Source organism: Oxyura jamaicensis, chromosome 3, assembly GCF_011077185.1.
Source record: "Oxyura jamaicensis isolate SHBP4307 breed ruddy duck chromosome 3, BPBGC_Ojam_1.0, whole genome shotgun sequence".
Lineage (NCBI taxonomy): Eukaryota > Metazoa > Chordata > Aves > Anseriformes > Anatidae > Oxyura > Oxyura jamaicensis.
The window spans coordinates 83,978,630-84,002,378 of record NC_048895.1 but is presented as its reverse complement, the minus strand read 5'-3'; the positions used below and the strand labels follow the sequence as shown (position 1 = coordinate 84,002,378).

Below are 23,749 nucleotides of genomic sequence, written 5' to 3'. Positions count from 1 at the left end.
TGCTTTTCTGATTATTCTTTTGTTTAATATTTTCCTAAATTTTTTTTTTTTTTTTTTTTTTTTTTTTTTTTAGTTTAAGCAGAAGAACCTGTCTGCACAAAATGTAATTTTTCTCCATTGTTTCCACATCCATGACTATTAACTGCTTTAGGGTATGTAGAGTGGTGGTATGAAAGTGTTACAAGAGTGCTTCTAGCAGAGTTGTTTTACAAGAGTCTAAACTTGCTGAAAGGCATTAGAAAGTCACTGATGGAGTCTTTTTAATTTAACTTAGCACTTTTCTGTTAAAAAAGTAACCAGCCCAAACCATGATGAGATGCACCATGCTGAGTGTCATATCTTTTTTTTTTTCTGTTTTCACGGTCTTAGCTACTCAAATTGCAAGCTGTTTTAGATATGAATTCTCTGCTACTCTGTATTTTTGTGGTGTCTAACGCATTGGGAATCTGTCCTTGGCTGTTAGCTTTGCAGGAAGCTTACGAATATTTATGTTGAACATATCAGCCCCACCCTGACAATATCTGTGTGATACAAAAGTCATAAAGTAATCTTAATTATTTTATTATCCACCCTTTTAAACGCTTCTGTGGATGTTCAGCCTCATTCTGTAGCCAGCTCTTCTGATTTTGGTTGCCATTTAATTTTCCAGGTTACTTTGCCTTACTGCTGTGCCTGTTTTCATTCTGTGTTATCTCTACATCACTATCTTCACACTATAATGTTATATTTTCAGCGCTATGCAGGAAAAAGCCACATTAGTCTTTCAGAATTGTTTTTGGCATTTATGGTGTAAAATGATACCTATTGGAACAATGAAGTCCTGGTGTGTTGAGGCAGTATGCTCTATGGTTGCACTAACATTTCTCTCCAAGATGTTTCCTATGTGCATCCAGCTGTGGTCACATTAGTTCTTTATGCTCTGTTCCTGCATACATACATTTTAAACTGGGGAAAAAGATCTACCCTGATGTGGATTTCAAAGTGGTGAGGTTTAACCAGGGCATTTTGCAACTTCAGCATAATACTGTGAACTGTGCAGTCCTGGGTACACTGAATCCTGTCCCTGGGAGACTGAAAAAGCCTGTCTCTGTCTTGTTTGCACTCTCCCTTCAGGTGTTTCTATACACTGATAAAAGCCTCCACTTCTGCAGGCTGAACAGTCCCAACTCTCTCAGCCTTTCCTCATAGCAGAGATACTGTGTGTGTTCCACATCGCACAGCTTTTTTCTCACCTCTGTGTTAGATAAGGGCAATTTTTTATAAATTTAGTTTTAGTGCCAACTTTGGCTTTCCTATTTGTTGTTTATTTTTGTGGTTTGTCAGAAGTAACAAAATAATTGCGTCTTAGGTGAAAGGACACAGTTTAAAGGGTATAAATGTTTACGTAACTAAATGGGCCAAACTTTCATATCAATGCTGATTCCATTTGTAACTGTTCTTATTAAAAGGAGACAGTCAGATCCATTGCTTGGAAAATGTACTTCCACACAGGAGGAAGCGGGGACAGCAATTTAAGTTGTTGCAAGGACCTCACTTGAGGTTAGAGGCAGTAAAAACTTCAACAGCTTAATGCACTGCTATTTGAGGTAAGGACATTCTGGGGTTCATCACATCATACTTCCTGGGAATTGGTTTTATTTTGCCATAAGAGGCTATGTAGATTTCAAGAGGAGCACAGTTTAAGTAAAGCTGGTAAGAGAACTGGGAATTAGTCATTGAACATCATTTATTTTTAGACAACTCAGAAGTTATTTATGCTGAATGTCAGAACAAATTGTGAATGATGACTCCTGAGCAAAACATTTTTGTTGCTTTGACACGCTGAATTTGAGTTATTCATCTTGGGCTTCAAACACATTTTTACTTCTTTTAGTCTTGTCTCAGAGATCAATATAATATTTTCGTTTCAGTTGGGAACAAAGAAAATGTATAAACATGCATCTGCAAGCAGATAGCTAGTTATGCTTATAGAAACTGATGAGGTGCAGAGAAGTCTTTAAGTAACTTTTTTTGAAAGCTTGGTTGGTCATCTAGCAGTATTTGTATTAACAGGAACACTTTTCATTCAGTTTGCATTTGTTGTTCACTGTAGAAAGAAGAATGAAAACATCAGCATTCTACCTATTAGGGTCATTTTTTCTCTCTACTCAGAGTCAGAAGTTTTAGAGAATTGTCTGAAAATAGGTTTCAAGAATTATTGCAAGCCTATTAACTTGTTTCTTCCAGCTTGTTGAGTATAATATAGAATTCCTGTACTGAATGTACAGCTAGATTTCTTGAGCAGCAGCTGGAAACTTTGGAAGTGATTTTATTCATAACCTTCCTCACGATGGAAACAGAGCTCAACAACTCCAGCATATGATGCAAATGTATGGTCTTAAGAACATTTGAAGAAAAAAAATACTTTGGGGCAGTAGAATTATGGATAATGGTGTGTTGTGTGTGTGCCCATGTGTGTACGTACAGTGTGTATACGTCTCCATTTGTATGGAATTTTATCAAATGTTAAGCCTTACAGACCTATTATGACTATTATGTCTCTTCTTTGTTTAGCATATCTGTACGATTTAATTTGAAATCATTTAAAATCCACGTTCCTGTGGACACAGATCCATATTAATAATGTTGTTTTACTGTTGTTTTTCATCAGAACTTTTTTTTTTTTTTTTTTTTTTTCCCCCAGAGAACAGTATTTGCAATATAAAATCTTTCTTGATACTTAAGCTTATTCTTAAACGTAGTGTTAAGGGAAGGTCAAAGATCAGGGTTTTGATGGACAGGTGGCTACAAATAAAAGTGGGTTTGAGTTTTTTTTTTTTTTTTTTTCTTTCCCCGTGTTGCTGTTAATGCTCCCTCCTGCTTCTGCCTTTGCTGTTGTCAAAAATACATTCCAACCTTTTCCAGTGATCCAGATTGCTTGTTCCTTTCCCTGCCTTTGAGCTGTCATTAGGATTTTAATCTGAGTATATTGTGGTAATACCACTGAGTTGGTGGAAGTAGATGCCAGGTTGAAGTGCAGCAAGACTGACTTGTTAGGGAGAAAAGATTGAAACTGGTACTGTAAAATTAATTTAAATTCATTCTGGGAGCTTTATTCCTAACCAGAAGTCAATATTTTAATGCACAGTAATAACTTCTGAAAGACCTAAACAGACAGTATGACAGCTGTCTACAACATCTAGTACATGTTTTGAGAATTTCTTCCATGTAGCACTAATAATTTGGTTTTAGATAATTATGATACTTGGAGTTGTAATGCATTATGCTTTTAGATCTTTGCCTCTTTTCTGTAGTAGCTGATCTTTAACTCTGATTTGAAACAATTTGGCAAGAGGTTAGACTACAAACTTTTTTTTTTTTTTAGTTTTAATTTTTTTGGTTTATTTTCATCTTTTATTTCACACAAGGCAGGTGAGGGTATAGTAATTATGTCACAGGAGGGCTGTGCAGCAGGTCAGCCTCTTTGCCCCAGTGCGATAAGGATGCCTGCTGTGTTTTAACAGTAGTACAGGGCAGTTCTCAGTTCCTTCCTTCACATCCCCAACTTCTTTCTTGTAAATGTCATGTGCATTTTAAGGACCATGTTCTGGTTCTTTGTTAGAAATCAGAATTCTTGTTCATTCATCTTCATGCTCTTTGCAGTCTGGGATGCTAATGGACCGTATTGTCCTCGCCTTGTAAATTGCAAATTGGACCTGTTTTCCTTGCCATATAAATTTCTTACTGCAGTTCCTTCTGTTTTCAGGAACTTATTCTGTGTTGCAGCAGCTGGTGGTAGCTCTGAGCTCTGCCCAGACCCCAGCCAGTGCCAGCAGCAGCTGCTGTGCCATGCGGTGCATGGACGCCGGCCTCTCAGTCAGAAAGCACAGCCTTCTGCTGCGCGAGCTCAACAAGCAGGCAGTAGTGGATTAAAAGCCTCCGTTTTGTTTAACTACTAGCAGGAAGATAAGGATTTGCTCTGTGTTAATGTAGATCAGTTAAAATGACTGGCAATGTTTTAGCTATTGATGTGAAGTTAAAAAGAAACTGGATTTTCTTTTTTCTTCCCTGCTGTTTGTTAATCAGCAGTCTCGCCTATTATAGAGCTTCATGTATTTTTTTTTTTTTTTAATTTTATTGTTTGGAAAGACTTTGTTAAAGACTTCTCTCTGATAGCCTTTCTGGATGATGGAATAAGAATGACATTTTCTCTTTTCCAAGTGGTTTTATCCCTTGATCTACCTACATTGCTGCCAATGTTCAGCTAGGATTCTCTGCTATATTATTGCTCTACTCGGACATGTGTGTTTATTTTCCTTACACTAGCCTTATGAATCTATACAAAATGTGTGTAAGCCAGACTGTCTCATGGCAGGGGGGTTGGAATTACTTTATCTTTAAGTTCCCTTCCAACCCAAACTATTCTATGATTCCCTGATTACCAGTAGTTGAGAAATCTTATTCATACTTCGGGCTGTTGAGCTGTATGTGATGAAATATTTTTTTTTGCATGTCATTTGTTCATCTTTGCATCTTGATTTTACTGATGAATAAGTTTCAGTTAAGTTGGGAACGTTGTGTAGATATAATACAGTAGATCTGAAGGCTTACTTTCACTTTCCATCTCTGGGAATTTAGTACTGTTGAAAATCAGACTATATGATATTTTCTTTTAATTTGGATTAATTTCATATTTTTTCTTCAAGAATTATTTTTGAAGCTTTAAAGAGTGCATACATTTTTTTGCTTTAACTGCTTCTTGGAGAAGGTAGTTCTGTGCAACTCATAGCTATAATTCACAAACTGGATCTTGACCAGATAAGTTTGAGGGTTTTGTACGTCCAGGCTTCTTGGGACACATCCTATTCCTATTCTATTTCATTTCTTCTTTCTGTACTATGGTAAAAGAGTGCTTGAGGATCTATGTGTTTGACTTTCCAGAGATCCTACAGCTCCATTACATCTCTAGGGTGTCTGGAAACTGGGGACGTAATTATTGCATTTGTTAAGATTGTTGATATATCGCATGCACCAATATTAGTTCCTTGTATCTGGGATGCACTGGACTTAGTGTCATGCTGTTGATCTGCACGTGTATATTAAACATAATCCTCAGTGATTCATCTGGCAGGTTATGTTGCACATTTCTCTCTGGGAAATGCTGAATAGAAATCTGAGATCTTATTTCTATCCCTGTGCTCATGATATTCAGTACGACAAATACAGCTATGCAATTTCATTTGTTATTGAAACATTGAAAGGAAAGAAGAAATTAGGGGATCTGGGGAATGTAGCCTCCATCAGCTTTTACCGTTTCTAAGAACAAATTTATTAAAGCTCATCTAAAAATATAAAAGGAACAAAGCTTTTCAAGGCATTTACTGAAATTTTACCAAGGGTGTTTTTTCTTTTATTTTAGCTTCCATACTCTGTCTAGTTTTCAGTAAGGACACAAGTCTACTAATGTTGATTTATATGTAATTTTACAATTGTTCGCATACATCTTCATTGAAAATGAGATATAATATTTCAATGTTTTTGCCAGTTTCATTGAAGTTATTTTGGAAAGCTAGTTTTTAAATTATGCAGGAAATTTTTACAGTCTATAAGGACCAAGATCAAAAGTATGCAGAACTTTAAACGGGAGAGTGAACATCAAAAAAAATTCTATAAGAGTTGGAAAATCTTTTTCCGAGAACAAGTTTGCAGAAATAGACAGCTTGCCAGTGTGATAAAATAACAGACATATATAATCTAATACTGGCTTTGATCGTTTCTTTAAAGGCAATTGCTGTGTTAGTGAAGCAGCTGGTGACAGTGGAAATAGTGCTGTTACCGTGGCCATAGAGTAATAGTGTAAAATACAGTTGACCATCAAACTCATTTTGGTTTAAGTCAGCTTTCCCATGAGTAAGGGCACAGTATGTTACTGGTAATGTCAGCACTTAGATTTCAAAGCGCTTGGAAGCACCAGGCATGTATTATTTTATTCTGTCATCAGTGCCTGTAGGAGAGGAGAAAGCAGCCAAGATGACGAACTGAGAATTGAATAGAAAAGTGATTATGGAAACTCTTGGATAAAGAGTGCGGTGAGGGAGGTTGAAAATAATTTGCTAAGCTGCTTCACTGCAAAAACATTGGGCGGCTGTTCAGAAAACCTTCAGTGTGCAACCTGAAAGCCTTAGTCTGGCAAAGGCACTAGAGGGTGGTTGGGGGATCATGCTGTTAGCCTTGTGCTCTGGAGAAACCTAAACTGTCGCTGTTGTGTGTTAAAACAGTTCTGACAAGGAATTTGAGGTGAAAATTTATATTCAGTATTTGCGTTTGTTCTTGTTTTAGGGTTAATGTAGTAGTTGAATGCCCTAGCGTCTTTTCTCCAATGCCCAGCTGCAGCACAGGTGACAGTGGTGTGTGACGGTCTGCACGTGGAGTGTCGCTGACTGGACCTCAGCGGCCCTCGGGAGGGAGCATTGCTGAAGTGTGCCGGGCCGCTTCTGAAAGAGGTGACCCTGATCTGCCCCATCTCTCCGGTGGTGCTGGCTGCTAACTGTACAATGCTGCAGGACAAACCAAGTTATCTCCTGAAAATGGCTTTCCCCACAGGCCCATAAGAGCTTGAGGAGATGCCAGGGTGGGAACACGAGGTGTTGGGTAGGACAGGAGCCCTCCCTTCTGGGAGCAGCCAGGGTGACATCAGCTGGACTCAGCTCTGAAAACACAGAATGACTGAGGCCCCTGCTCTCTTAAATCCCTGGATATTTCTTCTGACTATCTTCTGTGGACCATTCCTAAAGCTAACAAACAAAAGCTTCCATTTTCATTTAATTTGAGGCAGGAGATATCTACAATTACACGTAGCACCCTCAAAAGTGTCTCTAATTTAAAGATCAGCTAGCAACAACTTCTGTTTATGGATGTAAAGAATAAATGTTTTATACCACTGCCAGTCTCCTAAGCCACACTGTATTCTTTGAAGATGCATGTTTTAAAGAACTCTGCGATCTGCATTAAGGGCATGAGTTTAAACCTTTGAATCTCTTACTGAGGTAAGACTAAGTGTAAAGACTGATGTTTTGAAAGATAGAGAGCTGTTGGGGAAATGGAGAAGAGTCAAGCCCATCTAGGAATGTAAAAGGTATTGGTGTGAGGGGACAAAATACTTCATTCCTTGAAAGACAACCTGTTTCTCTAGCTAATCCAAATGAAAAAAAAAACACACTCCAACTATCTGCCTTCTTAAAAGGTGACAAACCAGTAGAATTCTGCGATGGCCAGTTTGTTACACCGTGCTGATTTACCCACTGCTTTCTTCAGTTTTTATGCCAGTGTTATTTGCAATTCTGTTTGAAAGGTGAGGACCCCATTAGCTGATGTCTACCGCACTGTAGACAAAGGTGTTTGATAAAATATTTGGACTGCAAAATGCTCTTCTGAATGTTGGGTTTTAGTTACCCTGGAGGCTGAGTGCGTGACTTGTTTGATCTGACAGGGAGTAATGCTTTGTAGCCTAATTTAAAAATGAAATTAATGTTTTATAGAAGAGCTTTGATATCTGCAAACAATCATTAACAATTCATGTCCTCTGTGCTCTATAGCTTGTAGAGCAGTTACTTGTGAGATTTTCCCTTTTAACTCAGTAACTACTTTATTTCCAAGAAATAAGATTTTAATTTCTACATCTTCATATGGAATTTTATAATTTGGCCATTCTAGAACACTGCCAATGTAGAAAAAGTATATATATGCATATAAAATGTTTGCTTTATAAAAAAATACTAACATCTGTTGCTACTTTTTGCAGTTATTACTGTATGGTACTGTTGTCTTTGATAGAGAAAACAACGTAATTAAAATGAAGAGAATATACACAGACCCATTACCTTTGCCAAACTAAAGTATTTTTTGACCAGTAATTCATTAATTATCTGAGGCATTACAGAGCTGTTTTTCTTTTAAAAAACAAACAAAAAAACAACACCCTCCAAATTGTGTACCAAAACAATTAGAAGGAATGATCTATAAAACCATGAAAAAAATAGCTTAGAAAAAGCAAGTAGGGAGACATAACTTAGAAATACATGATCAACAATGAGAACTTTATTCAACAATTCAACAATGATCAGCAATGAGTTTGAGAACTTTAGTAGGTGCTCACAAAACAAATTAACATAGTTGAGAAGTAAGGCAGTAGGGCTGCCTTGACTTAAATTGTGTGGTTTGGAAGGGCGATGTTAATGAATGGTCATAGTAAAGTCACTGAGGTCCTGCACAGTATGATTTTTTTTTTTAACCTGTTTAATATTTTTATCAAAGATATAGAAAGAATTTAAAAACATTACTGATTTAAAAAAAAAAAAATAAAAAAATGTTGGAGGTAGGAAGCCATTGGAGAAAGAGACACTTGATCACTGATAAAGAGAAGCTGGGTTCATTGGCTGGGCTGGGTTCAGGCTCATGTTATGTTTTTCAGCAAATCCAAATATAATTTTGCATCTTGAAATAATGAATACAGACTATTATTCCCTCTTTATTCCAGAAAGCAATTATTTGTTAAAGACAAAAAAATTCATTTCCCAAGAATGGGGAATCACAGTTTTCAGTTGAAACTGTACTCGTGGGGTTATGCTTTGGCCAAAAGGCCTCATGAATCCAAGAACCACAGTACCAGGGTTACATTGCCTCTGTGTTTGGTGTTGCTCTGCAAAAGGCTGGAATGCTGGTTCGAGATGGGTGTAGGACACTGAAAACTGGAGATGATTCAGGGAAGGGCTGTAAGAATGATGAAGGAACTGGAAGTGTGCTATATGATGAAAGATTTAAAGCTCAGTCTGCTTAGTTTAGCAAAAGTGTGGGTAGGAGATGATTTGATCACAATCTTAACATGTTCATGTGGGGAGCAGAAATGTGATAATAGATACCTTCTCCTAGAAGATGATAGATAGCAAACAGAAGGAAAATAAGAACCAGCAGCTTGAAGTTGAACTCAGCCAAACTAGTTTAGAAATAAGGTGCAAAATTTTAGCAGGGAAAGCAGTTAAACATTGGAACAGCTTAGCAATAGCTGTGATGCATTTGCAAACACTGGAAATGCCATAATTAACATTGCATGTCTTTCTGAAAGATGCACAGTGTTTTAGGAACAAGTGTGAAACTTCAAACTAAAATTAATGCAGCAGGGCCTGTAATATTCGGGAATTGGAATACTTGGATCTTTCCTTAAAATTCAGGTTGATACAATAATGTATCAGTGTAATGTGTTATACAGTGTAATCAGTGTTATACAGTGTAATGATTAACATCTGTTCATTTTGATTCTGTGTTAACATATAGAAGAATTTTAAAGGTATTTCTATATGGCACAATGTGCTGCAAGATATCCATGTGGGCACTGAGCAAGCTGGGTTTGGTACCAAGGGCCCCCAAGCCTTGCTAGCTATGTTGCCTGAAAGGTGCATTTTAGTTTAGCTGAGATGCCAATTTTAATGATAGCTTGTAATGTTTCAAAGCATGTACTTCTCAGAACAAATATATGCAAAAGAATAAGTGTCTTCATTTAAAATAAGAGGTTTCTCAACACAAACAAACAAAAACAACAGCAACAAAAAACAAACAACACCAAACCACTCCTAAATTGATTAATCATATCAGTTTTATCATATCAAATTTAAACTGGAGTGTTTTTTGTTGGTTTTTGGTTTTGAGTATTTTTTTTTTGATCTGTTTTTTATTTTTTTTTTTTTTTTTTTGGTTTATTTGATAGATTTGTAGTGCATTTAATCTCTCTGCTCTTTAGCTATGAGTTTCCAGTGCAGGCATAAGAAATATAGGCAATATCCTACCTCACAATAGGTAACTTTACAACTGTTGGAACACCTTTCCCTGTCTTGCTTAGATCTGAACGTTGTCAGGCTCCTCCATAGTACAGTATATGGTTCATATTACTTATTGGCCTGTGACCTGCCAGTACCTCTGTGGACAAGCTACTTAGAGCCAATTAGCTGCCTTAGAAAAGTGAAAGGATTAGGAAAATACTGGTTCATAATGAAAATGAAATTATTAAGACATAGCCTTTATATATTCTATTAAGTAGATAGCCTGGAGCTGCCCCACTGGAGAAGTTCACATCTTTAAGAAAAGTTGAGCTGATAGCTACCAGTGTCTTGGGCTTTTCTTCTTGTTGACTACTGGTATGCTAACAGTACACTGTGGAATTATCTTTAAAAATACGACCGTAATTGTCCTGTCCTTGAAAGATTACTATACACAACTTTTTGATTTTTTTTTTCCTTCCCCTAGTATGTAAATCTAGAAGTTAATGGAATTACTTTTTAATGCACCTTAAGAAATGGTAAAATGTTTATTATGAAAAGTAAAGCTTGGCTGCCATATTTCTAACCAGAGGCATCTGATATTTTTGAAATCTAGGCAATTTAGCATGTAGTTGCAATAAATCTCAAGATATTTGGTTGTATTGAAGCTTTGTACTCTCATCAGATTAAACTATTTTGCTTTCATCATTGTCTTTCAACATAAACACAGTCTGGTTTTGATTAAAAGTAGCATATGTTACATTCTGTATGTATTGTGCTATGGAATTATTTCTGAAGTGAATTCCATATCAACTGCACAAACTTTGAGTAAAACATGAATAAGAAACATTAATCAATAATGTTGATAATGTTGATAATGTTTAGTCTTCTTGCTAAAAAAAAAAAAAAGGTATACTTTTTTGAACAGTTGTTATTCATGAGTGTTACCTAGGGTCTGGTCAGGCAGATTTATCAGTGAAGGACTTATTTGCGTGTGTGCTTTTTATTTTTCACAGGATCCAAGTTGACTTTTTAAAATCTTTTTCTCTTTCAGAAATGTTACAATTTGAATTGATGGGATAAATTCAAATTCAGTAGAATCTATTTTTATTCTTCCTATTTGCTTAAAATGGAATGGAAGATATAAGCACTTCTCTAGTAAATGTAAAAACATTCTAATAATTACCCTATTTAGATTTATGGCATGATTCCTCATTTCAGTGAAAATGCAAGAGGGAAAGTGCAGCTACCCTTAAGTACTGCTAATAATATTATACAATTCATATATTCTGTAATTAATACAGGTAAGAAATCACAAGAGCTGTAATTGATTACATTTTTGTATTTGTTTTTCCTTTTCAGTCAGTGGTGAAGACTGGGCGGTTGCTGATTAGCCACGAGGCTCCCTTGACAGGAGGATTTGCATCTGAAATCAGTTCTACAGTTCAGGTACACAGATTGTTTGTATTTCAGCATCCTGCATGTCTGAGTGTGTTTATCTATAGAAATAATATTTATTACTATATTAAAAACTGGGGTTTTCATATTTTAGATTTTTTTTTGGTTTAATTTCAGATTTGTGCATGCTTGTATTACTTTATCTGAACAGATAAACAAAGGTGATTCTGAAGTTCACACAAAAAAGCTATACAGTCAGCAGTTAAACTTGGTAATTAGCCTTTTTTTCTAGAAAATAATGAAGTTAATTGTTCTGGGAATGTAATTTTGAGTTAAATATGCATAAGGAGTCAGAAAACTAAGTTTCCTAGTATTTGTGAAACATTTTTTTTAAGAGCAGTTGTATTAACTTTAATGTTACTGTGAAGATAATTCATTTTGTGTATGAAAATTGTCTTTATGAAGAAGCAAGTATTTATCATCTAAGCAGTGTTTGATCCCTCTTCTATTTCTCCCCTTCTGTAGGTGACCTTGCTGATTAAAATAGGTCTAGTAAAGTCATTTGGCACTGCCAACCTTGAGTCTTGAAACTGATGATTTTTCTTTAATTCTTAGGAAAATGTCTACAACTTAATCAGTGGTGCCTTTTAGTGTTGTGTGTTACTATTAATTAACACCTGAGGAGAAAACGATTTTTTAAAGTCAGGCAGCAATCTCATGATTTAGTGAGATTTAGTGGTATAAAAAATATGTTTGTTGGAGAGAAAAAGTTGAAGAAAAAAGCTTATCAGTTAATATTACTGGAAGATTCATTTCATGGTATGATCAATATATTGCTGAAACTAAAAAATGAGTTATTAATCTCCTCAGACTTCCACTAAGAAAGGGACTCACGTGGTTGATCCATCTTGGTTTGTTTTTCATATCAGGGATATATATATTGACAAATATGACATATTTAGCAAATGAAGTTTAAAAGCCTTTAATAAAGGACTGTTTCTTTTGGTTCATACTGAAAGCATATATTTGTTTCATGATGGTAACTAATATTCTTGTATTCAGATTTTTTAGGAAATGAGAATTTGTTTCTTGAGAAATATTAGTTAATTTATCACAAATGCTACTTTCAGAATTGAAATATAACTCTTTGGCATTGAATCTATCCATTTATCCATTGTGAGTTTCTTTTGGCTTACTTGAATCTGTTTTATAACTATACTGTCATTACTCTTTATATCTGTTCTTGAAGATTTTAGCATCCTGTATGAAAGTTTCGATAGCAGTTATTTTTAAGTTATTTATAAGAATATCCATTCTGCAAAAGAGAGCAGAACATCATTTCCAAAACATAACTTTTTCAAGAGCAGTAGGCATAATAAAGACCTTGCTTTTTAAATTCATTTAGACACGTTCCTTAAACAATCAAGTAAAGTCTATATGTCTGATATCAGTGTGCAGTAAAAATAAAAATGAAAAGTAAAATTCATTTTTACTGGATGCGAAGCATACTGAGAATGCCAAAACTGTGGATTGCAGTTGGCTTTAGTTTCCTCTTGCACATGGAAATAATAAGACTTCAATCAATTGTGTCCAGTTGGATTGGATGGTTAGTTTCCATATTGTTATTCCATCCTTGCCGTGAGGTCTCTAGTCATAGAAATAAGGTGAATAAAAATACACAGGTTATTTCAAAACAGTTAACTGTCATAAACATTTCATGGTAATGTAGATTTCAAGGAAATGAGTGTGATTGGAAATGATGTCTTTCACTCATGAGAAAACTATATGGAAGGTTTCCTTTTCATTATTTGAAAGATAAAAGTGTTTGGAGAGCATATTAAATCAGAACTCTTCTATGTCAAATACATATTTAAAAGGGGGCACATTATTGCATTAAGTAGTCATTCACTCTGATTTCTTAAACATATAAAACCGAGAACAGGATGAAGTGGTGTAGTTAGAACTCCACGTGATAAGACTTTGCCCTTTGTACTGATGTTTTTACACGTTCTCAATGGGTATTATGAAGTGAGCAACAGATGATAGGATAAATTCAATACAGGTACAGTTAATACTGCTTGTTGATTTTGATTATATTGTGTCTATTATTGTGCTTGGAAAAGTGTTCAGCAGGGAGGGCCCTAAACTTCTTTTCCTTAAGGGACGCATTGGAGCATATTTGGAGGAGCCTTGGAGAAAGGCCCACTGAGATGTCGTCTCCAAAATTGGGTGTGGAAATCATCAGCACATTATTAACTTGCAATGTAAAAGAATGCAAATCCAGTGTTGGCACCCTGCTGAAGAAGAAAATGAGAGGAACAGGGTGGTTTCAAACAGGGGTGATGGGGGGAGGCTCCCTTGTGAGCGGGGGCAGAAGGCACAGCCGCGGGCAGGGAAACCCCAATAGCCCAGCCTGGGAGATGGAGCCCCTGACTTGGCTCCTCCTGGGGCTGTCCTCGTGGGCTGAGGGGAGACAGCCAGCAGCTGCTCTCAGGGCATATTTTGGGTAAAAGGGGGAGAGGAAGGACTGGCTACTTGCTCTCGGACTGGTTAGGACTGTCCAGCTGTGCACTGTGCCTGATCAGCACCATGTGTCTGGTCTTCTCGTCACACCCCATTTCTAACTCTTTTCCCATGTGGGACGCTCTGTCCTGTGTTCGAGGGTGTGTATGTTCTGAGTGCCAGCAGCAGGAGTGTGTCGGTGTCTGTCACCAGCCAACGTCAAGCTGGACAGCGGGCTGAGAGACTCAGGAGGCAGGTGTATGTGTGGGTATCTCTGGGAGAGTCAACTGGAGGAGCTGCCCACTGGAGGGACCAGGAGGTCCAAGCCGGCTACTGGCTTAGCAGCCTTTGAGCATGTTAAACCAACAAGAGGAGGAATTTATGTCAGGGTAATGCAAGTGCATGCCGTGCTATTTGGCCGTTTCATTTCTGTTAATCTTGTCATTGCTTTGTTTTAATTAACTTGTAATAATTTACCTTCTAAAGTGTCTGCATTCCAGAGCTATTTACAGGTGAGGATGGCCAACCTCAGAGCATGTTGTTTCTCTAATTAAAGCTATCAGGGAACCTTCTGAAGGCTGCCTTTCGTCGGTGTCTGTGGTACAAAGCTGCCTTGCAGAGAAGCAGCTTGCAGTCCCACTCCCTTTTTGTCATTGCTGCCGTACTGACAAAATAAAGACGATGGCGTGATGTACTTTAAGAAGGAAGTGGAGACTTAATAGGGGGTATAAACAAGGGGAAAATAAACTCAGTTACATAAAAAATAAAGTGATAAAGAACTTTATGATGAACTCTGTGATAAAGAACAATCTATTTCAGAAGTCTTTCATGGTTTCAGTGGTTAATAACCCTTTTATCAGATCTCTTTATTTGTAGCTGCCATCAGTATTCCCATTTAAGTTTTGTTTTTCTTCTCCTTGCAAATTAAGGAATTATTATTCTAGGTTGCTTGTACTGGGATGAGCCTCTGAGCACAGCTGTATTGATCACTTTGTAGAAAGGTGAGGCCCTTATGAGCGGAGCAGTTCTGCTGAGTGCGCAGCGTAACAGGGGAAGGAATCCAAATATATGGCAGTAGTAATCCTGCATTAACTGGTCACCCCGGAGGGCTGTAGATACCAAAATCTGGGTTTCAACAATGAGAAGTTCTTGAAAGGCTCATCTAAAACTAACTTGAAGGTGATCTTTTTCCTATAAGATGTTGTCATGTTGTGGTTTAGCACCGGCAGACAGCTCAGCACCACCCAGCTGCTTGCTCACTCACCCTGGGTGGGGTGGGGGAGAGAATCAGAAAGGTAAAAGCACAAGAACTCATGGGCTGAGATACAGTTTACTCGGTAAAGCAAAAACCACATATGCAAGCAAAGCAAAACAAGGAATTGATTTGCTGCTTCCCATCTGTAGGCAGCAGTTCAGACACTGCCGCCAGCACAGCCGGGCTCATCACGGGTAGTGGTTTCCTGGGAAGACAAGCGCCATCACTCTGAATGTCCCCCTCTCCTCTTTCTTTATCCCAGTTTATTGCTGAGCACGACACCACCAGGTGTGGGCCATCCCTTTGATCAGCCTGGGCCAGCTGCCCTGGCCGTGTCCCCTCCCAGCTCCTGGTGCACCCCCAGCCCCCTTGCTGGCAGGGCAGCACAAGGAGCAGGAAGGGCCTTGGCTCTGTGTAAGCACTGCTCTGCAGCAACTTAACATTGATGTGTTATCACCACTATTTTCATCAAAAATTCAAAACGCAGCAATCATATGGGCCTCTACAAAGAAAATTTATCTCAGCGTAATACATCATCTTTTTGATTTATTTCAAAATTATCTTTCACTCTGAAATGCAATACATTAGAAAGCTAAGTTTACGTTGAAGGTCTTGGTATGAACTACTTAACTGCAGGACTCCATCAGCACTTGAATTGGTATCGTATAGCATGTAATTCCCTTTCTTGTTATTCAGGTCACCTTTCTTCTCCTTCTTTATGCAAACTCTTTTACAAAAACTGTACTATGCTTCTGAGAAGCGATGGTAATTTGACAGAGAATGTATTAAGAAATTGGAAAGTTAAGGAGAACAGAGTTAAAATTGCTGGGGAAATTTAGAGGTAGAGTAGTTTAGGAAATGTACCTGGGAAAGGATCATGACATGAGTGCAGACTAGTGGCTTGATTTTTTTTTTTCCTGTTTTTTAGGGCTTCTACGTCAAATGTGTAGCTATGGGGCTAGGTGTGGGAATGTTGTATTATGGTTACAACAATATGGTAGTCCCTATTTTTTTTTAGGACTGAAAATAAATGTAAATAAACATGCACAAACCATCTGGTATTGATCCGGCAAAAATAGAAAATCTGTGTCACAAAACAGTCTTGGTGGTTTCTCCCCCACTATCTACAAATAATATTTAAGTTACTGAAAAATAGAAGATGCTTTACTAATGAATGTTTTATTTAAGGCTTTTGAAATTTAATTTGTGAAATTGGATTGTGCACATTACAGCAGAATCCACCACGAAAATGTGCCTTACTATTGATGCACAAGAAATGTACATGGCTCGAGAAGGGTGTGAGCTCATTGCCGTCTATGAAATAACAGGCTGGCACACTGTCATGTGCAGACGCTTTGCACAGATGTAACAAGGTATGTATTTTCTTCATCCTTGCAAGAACAGGGCAGTGCTGTTTTAAGGGTGAGTTTCTGTCTTAGCAGTGCAGTTTCTTTTCTAATTGCCTGGCAGCTACTTTGACCCAGGACATCTGATTATGCCCTGGGAGGATCTGGGGAATAGGAGATGTTAGGTCAGCTACCAGAGATTTCTTCCAGAAGAAATCATGAGCTTTTCAAAGTTGCACCAAGCTTTGTTTTACAAAAGATTAACATTAATCAGGGGAAAGGCCCCAGCAAATTCAATGAAATAACCCGTATCAGAGGATTGAGTTATGTGATCTTATTTTTTCAGTTCTTCAGTTCCGTATGTAAAATTGGATAGAATAATCTTTGTCTGTTTGGATTGGTGGGGATTTAGATTTCCTTCTGCTGCTGCAAAAGACGGCGTAATCTGCTCTAAGCGGGGTAATTTCCTGCTACTGTGTAACATTAGGAGAAACTGTTACATGAGCTATTTCTGCGAGTTGTATTTCAGGAAAAATAAAAGTTGATATGTCTAGGAATGCCTTTCAAAGCTGCAACTGCTTCAGAGCAATTTTATTCTAGCAAGTTACAGTAGGAAGAGCTTGTGAAAACAAAAAAGCTTGGACAACGAGAATAAAGAACAGTTCATTAACTTCATCAATATGAATATTTGAAATAAAATGGCCCAATTAGATGGGAACTGTCTTTGTTCAGTACAACATTGCACTTGCAGAATCTTTTAACTGAATCAGTTTTCATACGACTTCATGATATGTCCTCAGAATTTGTGTGGTTTAGATATTCCAAACGGTTCCATTACTTCATTTTCCCCATATGCTGAAGTTAAGATGGTTTTCCCAATGAAGTTGTGACATCTTCCATGGCTTTTTGTAGTTCTTGTAGGTGATTGCAATGTAGTACTCCAAAGTATTTGAGAGACAGATTGAATCTTTTTAAACTTTGCTTTGATGCAATCAAAATAGACAGTAAAATAGAAAGAATTGAAATAGGCAGTCTAGTGCTTCATTTACTATCCTACATAATTTAGTTTGCCACTTTCATGCTTTTAGTCACTGTAGTAGGAATCACAATCCATAAAAGTTGGTATAAAATATAAAAAGCTGGAATGAACACAGCAAAGTAAATCAAAGATGGGCAGAAAATATTCCATCATAGTTTAATCATAATGTCTTATTTGACTGCATCTTGACTCAAAGTTTCTTAAACTTCTGTGAAAAAAAAAATCCTAAAAACATCCATGCAAGAGTGAGCACATGCACTAAGATTTTGGGTTTTCTTATGCCCCTCTTGTTTTTTAGGGCACAGTCTCATTTACTTTATGAGACAACACAAAACAACCCCACCACCCACGTGCACTGCTGGCAGATGCTTGAATCTCAGGCTTGAATCCCCCTCATGCTCGTTCAGACAAGGGTTCCCACCCAGGGAAAGTGTGCACTGCCTACCTGGCTTTTGGGTCCATGCTGTCTAAAAACTATGGCTTGCAGTAAGCTTTTCCCAACCGCTGGTGGGAGTTAAAGCAGTTCCTTTTTTTTTTTTTTTTTCCCTCTAGAGAGGTGTAAGCAAGGATGAGACAGTTGCTTGGAAGTTTCCATAGGTGCTGAGAGAGATGATAAGCACTGCCTCATTATGAGTCTTGGAGAGCAAAGTCACCAATTATATATATAATAAAAAAAAGTGGGAGAGCAAAGCCACCAGTGAAGCTTTGGGTGGTTCTTCCCAGTGTCTGTGAATACATCTATCTGCCTTTGTAGAGCACACACACCAGCAAGTGTTGTGCTCTGCTGCTGTTTTTCACTCCAAAAACAAAAGCACGTTGACATTAACGTATGAGTGTTATCAGTTATTACAAGCCAATCAAATACATTAATGTGCATGCTGTATTTTACAGATGAAACTAATTTCAGGTAAATATTGGTCTATTAGTGAGGCTAGATGACCATCCTTTAGTTTCTACAGCTCCCAGCTGAAGTATGGATTTAGAAGTGTGGATAGATTTGTCATTCACTTTTCTCTAGTCCAACACTGCATGCCGTATGCACTTCTTCTTAAAGGCATTTTTATTCAGTATCATTACAGTTTTATTCATTAGTAAATTTATTAATTAGTAAATAATTTATTCATTAGTAAATATCAATAAAGTTGTGCAGTTAGCAGCTTTTAATTCTGGAAAAGAAAAAATAATTAAAGTTTAACAGTTATGCTTGAATTTGTATTGTAGAGGTAATAGAGAAATCTTGTTAAATCAGTTCTTAACACTAAAATAGCTGAAAATATTTGAGCTATTTTAATAGCTATTTAAATCCCATCTTTTTCCACTGATGCTTTTATTTAACTGCGAGTAAAAATAATAACATCCTTTTCTAAGCTTTCAGGATGCTTGTCTGAGCATCACAGCATTTTTGCGGGAAATCCATAGAGAAACCATTACTGTACCTGTATTTTTAAATGAAGTACTCTCCAGGGAGAACGTGACTTTGCTGATATGTGATCACAGTTCACAGAGTGAAGCCGTAGCTAGCGATGACAGGCGCGTGCTAATTTAGACCTGCCTGTCTGTCCAGGCAAACCTTCACAGTACGCAGTACCCAGCAAGATTGGTCACTTCATATGAAAGCATTAAACAGAGAGAAGAATGTTTTTAAATTTTGGCATTAGCTTGTACGCTTTCAGTAGAGTTATTTATTTTCAAATAATATAAAATTAAATTATTTTCACATCAATGCTTTTGCCACTGTTGCCGATTAGCCCCCTCCTGACACACGGTTGCTGCTGTCCTGTTTCCAGCTGTGCTGGTTGTTAGGCAGGGGGCAGCATTTCTTCCAGATGCACCAAAACCCTATTTGATGTCTTCTGTCTGAGCTGGTTTACCTGCATTGGATGGATGTGCAAGAGTGCAGCTGTATGCTTTTTGCAGCTGTATGCTTTTCCATCTCTTATGCAAATTTTTGGACAGGCACAGGCAGTTTATCTCAGGACAATACATAGTGTGGTAAAGTGGCAGAACATATGGAGAGTGGTAGCTGTGCAGGGAAATTAAATTGAAAGTTCAGTTTTGATTGCTGAACAAGTTCAGTGCTGGATTCTCCTTAATCAGTAGAGTGTATAATGTTAAGTACCCTCTTAGTGTACTCATTGAGGACACTTTTCCCATGTTCTGCTATTTAATTTGGCATGCAAGTGTCCATATGCCTGAGGCTGAACTCCAGCATCATCTTGCTGATGGATCTGTGTTCACTCAGTGTGATTTATAAATTTAAACAATGTGTTTGGCCTTCCATATGCTAATACTGAGAGGGGCCAAAACTCTGGCCACTGAGGCAGAATGAAAAATTCTCTTTGCTGTGCACTCCCTGCTTTTCGCATGTCAATCTCTCGAGCTGTTAGACATTGTTCTTCAAGGGAAAGGAAATATTTTGTGCTTATACTTACTCTAATGTACAGTTTGCACTTGCAGAAGTATAATTTTAATTCAGACTGCTTTGATTAGAACCACATTGTGATGCTAACCATACGTTTCAGATAACCCACAGAGCTGATAGAAATGAGGTTTCCCTCCAGACAGTGAGGGAGGGAAAAAAAAAAAAACCTTTCCATGACTGTGGTGTCTTGTGTTTTCCTCTCTGTGATGTGGTGGTATTTTTACATGTTTTTTTTTTTCCCCCCTCTAATAGCATATTAGTGTTCAGAAGCATCAGCAGTTTTAACTGGTATGTAAACATAACTAATGATGTTTTAGGAGCACATCAAAGTGATGAGCTATTCTGTAGTAATTTTAGGTAAATGTTAAAGCTGCTACTGAGCAGAGCTTTATATTATACTGTGTTAAATTGCCAACTTGTTGCTTAATGCAAATTAGTTAAACAAACAAAACACTTTCATTTTAATGGCTTTACAATGCTTTGAAACTCTGACTCTAGTCTGATAAAGGCATTCCGTGGCAGGACTCTGGATTGAGGCCAGCCTGCAAAGTAATTAATAATTCAGAGGTTATTTAACCTCTCTGCTTGAAAATCTAGCAATACTGTGTTTTACTTGCTTTATTTTGTTTGGCATTATCTTTTATTCAGAATGAGTTACGAGTCACTGTCGAACAGCAGTTTATGATGTCATGCCCAGCAGTCCCAGTAACAGCACAGCAGTGAGCTCTCTTCCAGCTTCCAGTGCGTTACAGTCATACAAGACTTCTGGGGTGCTTGAAGCTGCTTGCCTTTGGCATCCTTTCTCAAGACACTTGCATGGATGCTAGAACTCTTTATTGGCCACAGGTATCACCACATAAGTCCTAAGGGCAAGCCATGGTAAAGAATAACGTGAAGTTTTGTAGTTGTGTTGCATGTCAAATTTACTTTGGTGCCAGTACTCAGCAGCTTGTCTTTCTTGCTCAAAAAATTTACCTTAGTGGGTAGGTTTAGGGTTGCAAAGTGTTGATTCGTGGTAGCATATTGGTTTTCTTGGTCTTTCATATGGTCATTAGAAATGACCTGGTTAGATGATGACGAGCTTATAGCAACGGGTGTAGTTCAGAGCAGCGTGACTGGAGCAGAGTAGTCAGTGGCATATAAAAATCTGTGCAGAACTGAGAGGAAAAATACACGACAAAATGAAGAAAAATCGACACTTTCACATTCACGTCTCATTGAAGGTTTTTTAATACTTACATTTAAAGGAACAAAAGAACACTGATTTTTAGATTTCTTAGGGTCTTACTCTAATTAATACATAACGGGCCTGTAAAACAGCATGTATGTATTGGCACTTCATGTACGCACACAAGATCAAGTTATTTCAGTTCTGTACTGAATGTATTCATAAGAGATGACGTAAAAAGAGCCTCTTGAACTCTTTGGCACTTCTGTGCCCTTCCAGAGTGCTGCAAATTTTATACTGTTGCTGTTGGCTACATTTAAGTTCTTTAAGGCAGAGAGGAAAATGAAGGCTGCAGTTTTACTGCCTTTAAAACCTCGGCTAGCAGCTTCTGCTGCATCCTTGAGAAGGCAACTGCCTTCTGTCCAGTGCACAGACACAGATTCAATTAGTGCCCAATTAGTTAGTGGTTGTTATTGCCATTAGTTACCCAAGTCTCAGATCTGGATGTACGATTGTAGGAAAAGTTGTGGCAGTGCTCAATTTTCATGAAAGAGTTTAAATAGGACCAGAGGAAGAACTTGTGGAATCCCTTTTTTTGTCCAATAGGCTTTTTGAATTTAGTGGGCATGTGGCCCATATTACAGTGATGGACACAGCAATTAAAAGCAATTAAAAATTTGTGAGGAGCAGATGTAAGCCAAGAATTGGTTCCTGAGAAAAATAAATTCACCAATTCCAGTTGCATGGGAAGAACAACACCACAGAGGAAGGGCCCAGCATGCCCCTCTGTTCTCTGACCTTATCTGCAATGATGCTGTAGGCTGCTGGCGAGAGGTACATTGTGTACTGTAACAGCAGCAGAAACGAATGAGCAAGAGTTACTCTCCTAGCTGCAAGCATGATTCAAGGGCTCTGTATAGGCAGTGCCTGTGATGCTTTCTGTGGCTGTGCTCCTTTTGCTATGGAAGTGGGATCTTGAAAGGCAGCTTTACTGGAGGAAGAGTAGCAGTGCAGGCATTTGTCCACAGCCTGTTGGAAATGTTTGTTACTGTTACCACGTTTAATGGGGGACAACTAAGTGGGAAATGAGGTGGTAAGCACGTACACCACGAGTCATTTTACCTGCAGTTTTCTTTCACGGAGCAAAACATGATGGGGATTTAATGTTAGACATGACTGAGTCAGGAAGGAAGGTTTGCTTCCACTATACCAAACACTGAAGTGTGCATTTTACAAAACACATGAAGTGAAACACCCTTTGAAACTAAAAAAAAAAAGAAAAAAAAAAAAAAGAAAAAAAAAAGTTTCTCTGCAGAGAGCCAAGCACATCTTTTCTTTATATATGGAAGTTTCTGACTCTGGAAAAGTTGATCTGTGCAACTGGAATTGTTCCTAAGATACATTGGCTTGAAAATAGTACTTTGCTCACTGTGATCACTGAGTAAGTGCCTTTTGTCCGTGCTACGGCAAGTGGAGGTCTGATCGCCCGACTGCTTTCTGGTGAAGCACAAAGCATGAGCAAATGACTGGCAGTGCAGTCACTTTGACGTCTGAGGAGCGTAAGTATCTTCTTGGTCAGAAGCAGGGGGGCAGAAGTGTTTCCCTCTCTCCCATCATTTGGTGGAAAACGTACCATTTCTCCCTTACCTTTTAAAGAAGCGGCTGTCCTAGATTAGGGGAATCGCAGAGGAGGAAGGAATAGAGATAAAATGTGGCTCCCAACGAGAGGTAACATTAAAAAATGCCTAGCTTTTAGGCAGGGAGGTGGTAGGAAATGCAGGCTGCTGAGACTTCAGAGCCGTCGTGTGGACACTGCATCCTCCACTGCCCCAGTGTGTCTCTGGCACTGCACACTTGGCTCCAGTTCACCCAGAGTGAAAACCTAGGCCCAGGCGGTGAAGTCAGTGGAACTAAGGCTTCATTCTGAATGCCTCTTTTGAGTATTTCATTGCTTTTACAAGTCAGTGCGTGAAGGGAAGGGTTGACCTGAGGTGTCACCTGTTCATTTTTTTCTTTAATTGATTGCACATGTGTAGCATTGGAAAGCTAGAGGTCTTTGCAGCAAAACCTGCGGTGGTTTGTACTCCTGCACCTTCTTTTGTTTAAGCAGTAACATCAGTTGTGCTGGACACCAACAAATAACCACACAGTAAATAAATCCCTGAAAAGTGGAATGGCTTTGTGCAAAGAAAATGCCAAGAATGTGCTCTGCTATTACAGTGTTATGAATAGTATTATTAAAAAAAAAGGAATGTTGCTAGGTCTTTTAGAATGGTGATTTTATATATTATAATATATAATAATAGAATTATAATATATAATAGAATGTTATATATTCATATTATATATATTTTTATATAACATTATGTGTTATATGTATTTTATACTTTCTCTAATTGCATTGACTTCAGCAATGTTATATCAGAATCTTGTATGGCTTTGCATTTTATATTACAAGAATAACCAGAGCTTATTATATAGAGATAAATGAAGTTATTTAACAGCCAGCTATTAGAGTAAAAGTGTAACTTTGACTAATATAGCTCAAGATAAATGTCCTAATGTCGTGATATTTTTTTTAGAAGACTCAAATTTCTTGCATGATTCGTTTCAAAATTGCACTCACCACATCAAAAGATAAAAGCTCCATAGAGAAGGAATCCTATTTTTTGAATTACAGGCAGAAAGTGGGATATTCACTATCCATTAGTCTTTCAAAAATGTAAATTAATTAGCATGGGTCTTGCCTTGGTGGAATTTATACAAGGTAACACAAAGTAACACAAGGTACATTTACAGACATTACACAACCCTCAGAAAAATATACCACA

The 23,749-nt window shown here is 37.7% G+C and overlaps 1 protein-coding gene across 1 annotated transcript in view; it reads left to right on the top strand.

The window, feature by feature from the left end:
• The window catches only part of BCKDHB (branched chain keto acid dehydrogenase E1 subunit beta), a 116,617-nt gene that overhangs the window by 54,847 nt on the left and 38,021 nt on the right, over positions 1-23,749 (top strand). Inside the window, exon 8 of the mRNA XM_035322164.1 lies at positions 11,151-11,237. Coding sequence (XP_035178055.1) covers positions 11,151-11,237 — 87 coding nt within the window. The remainder of the gene's footprint in view (positions 1-11,150; positions 11,238-23,749) is intronic.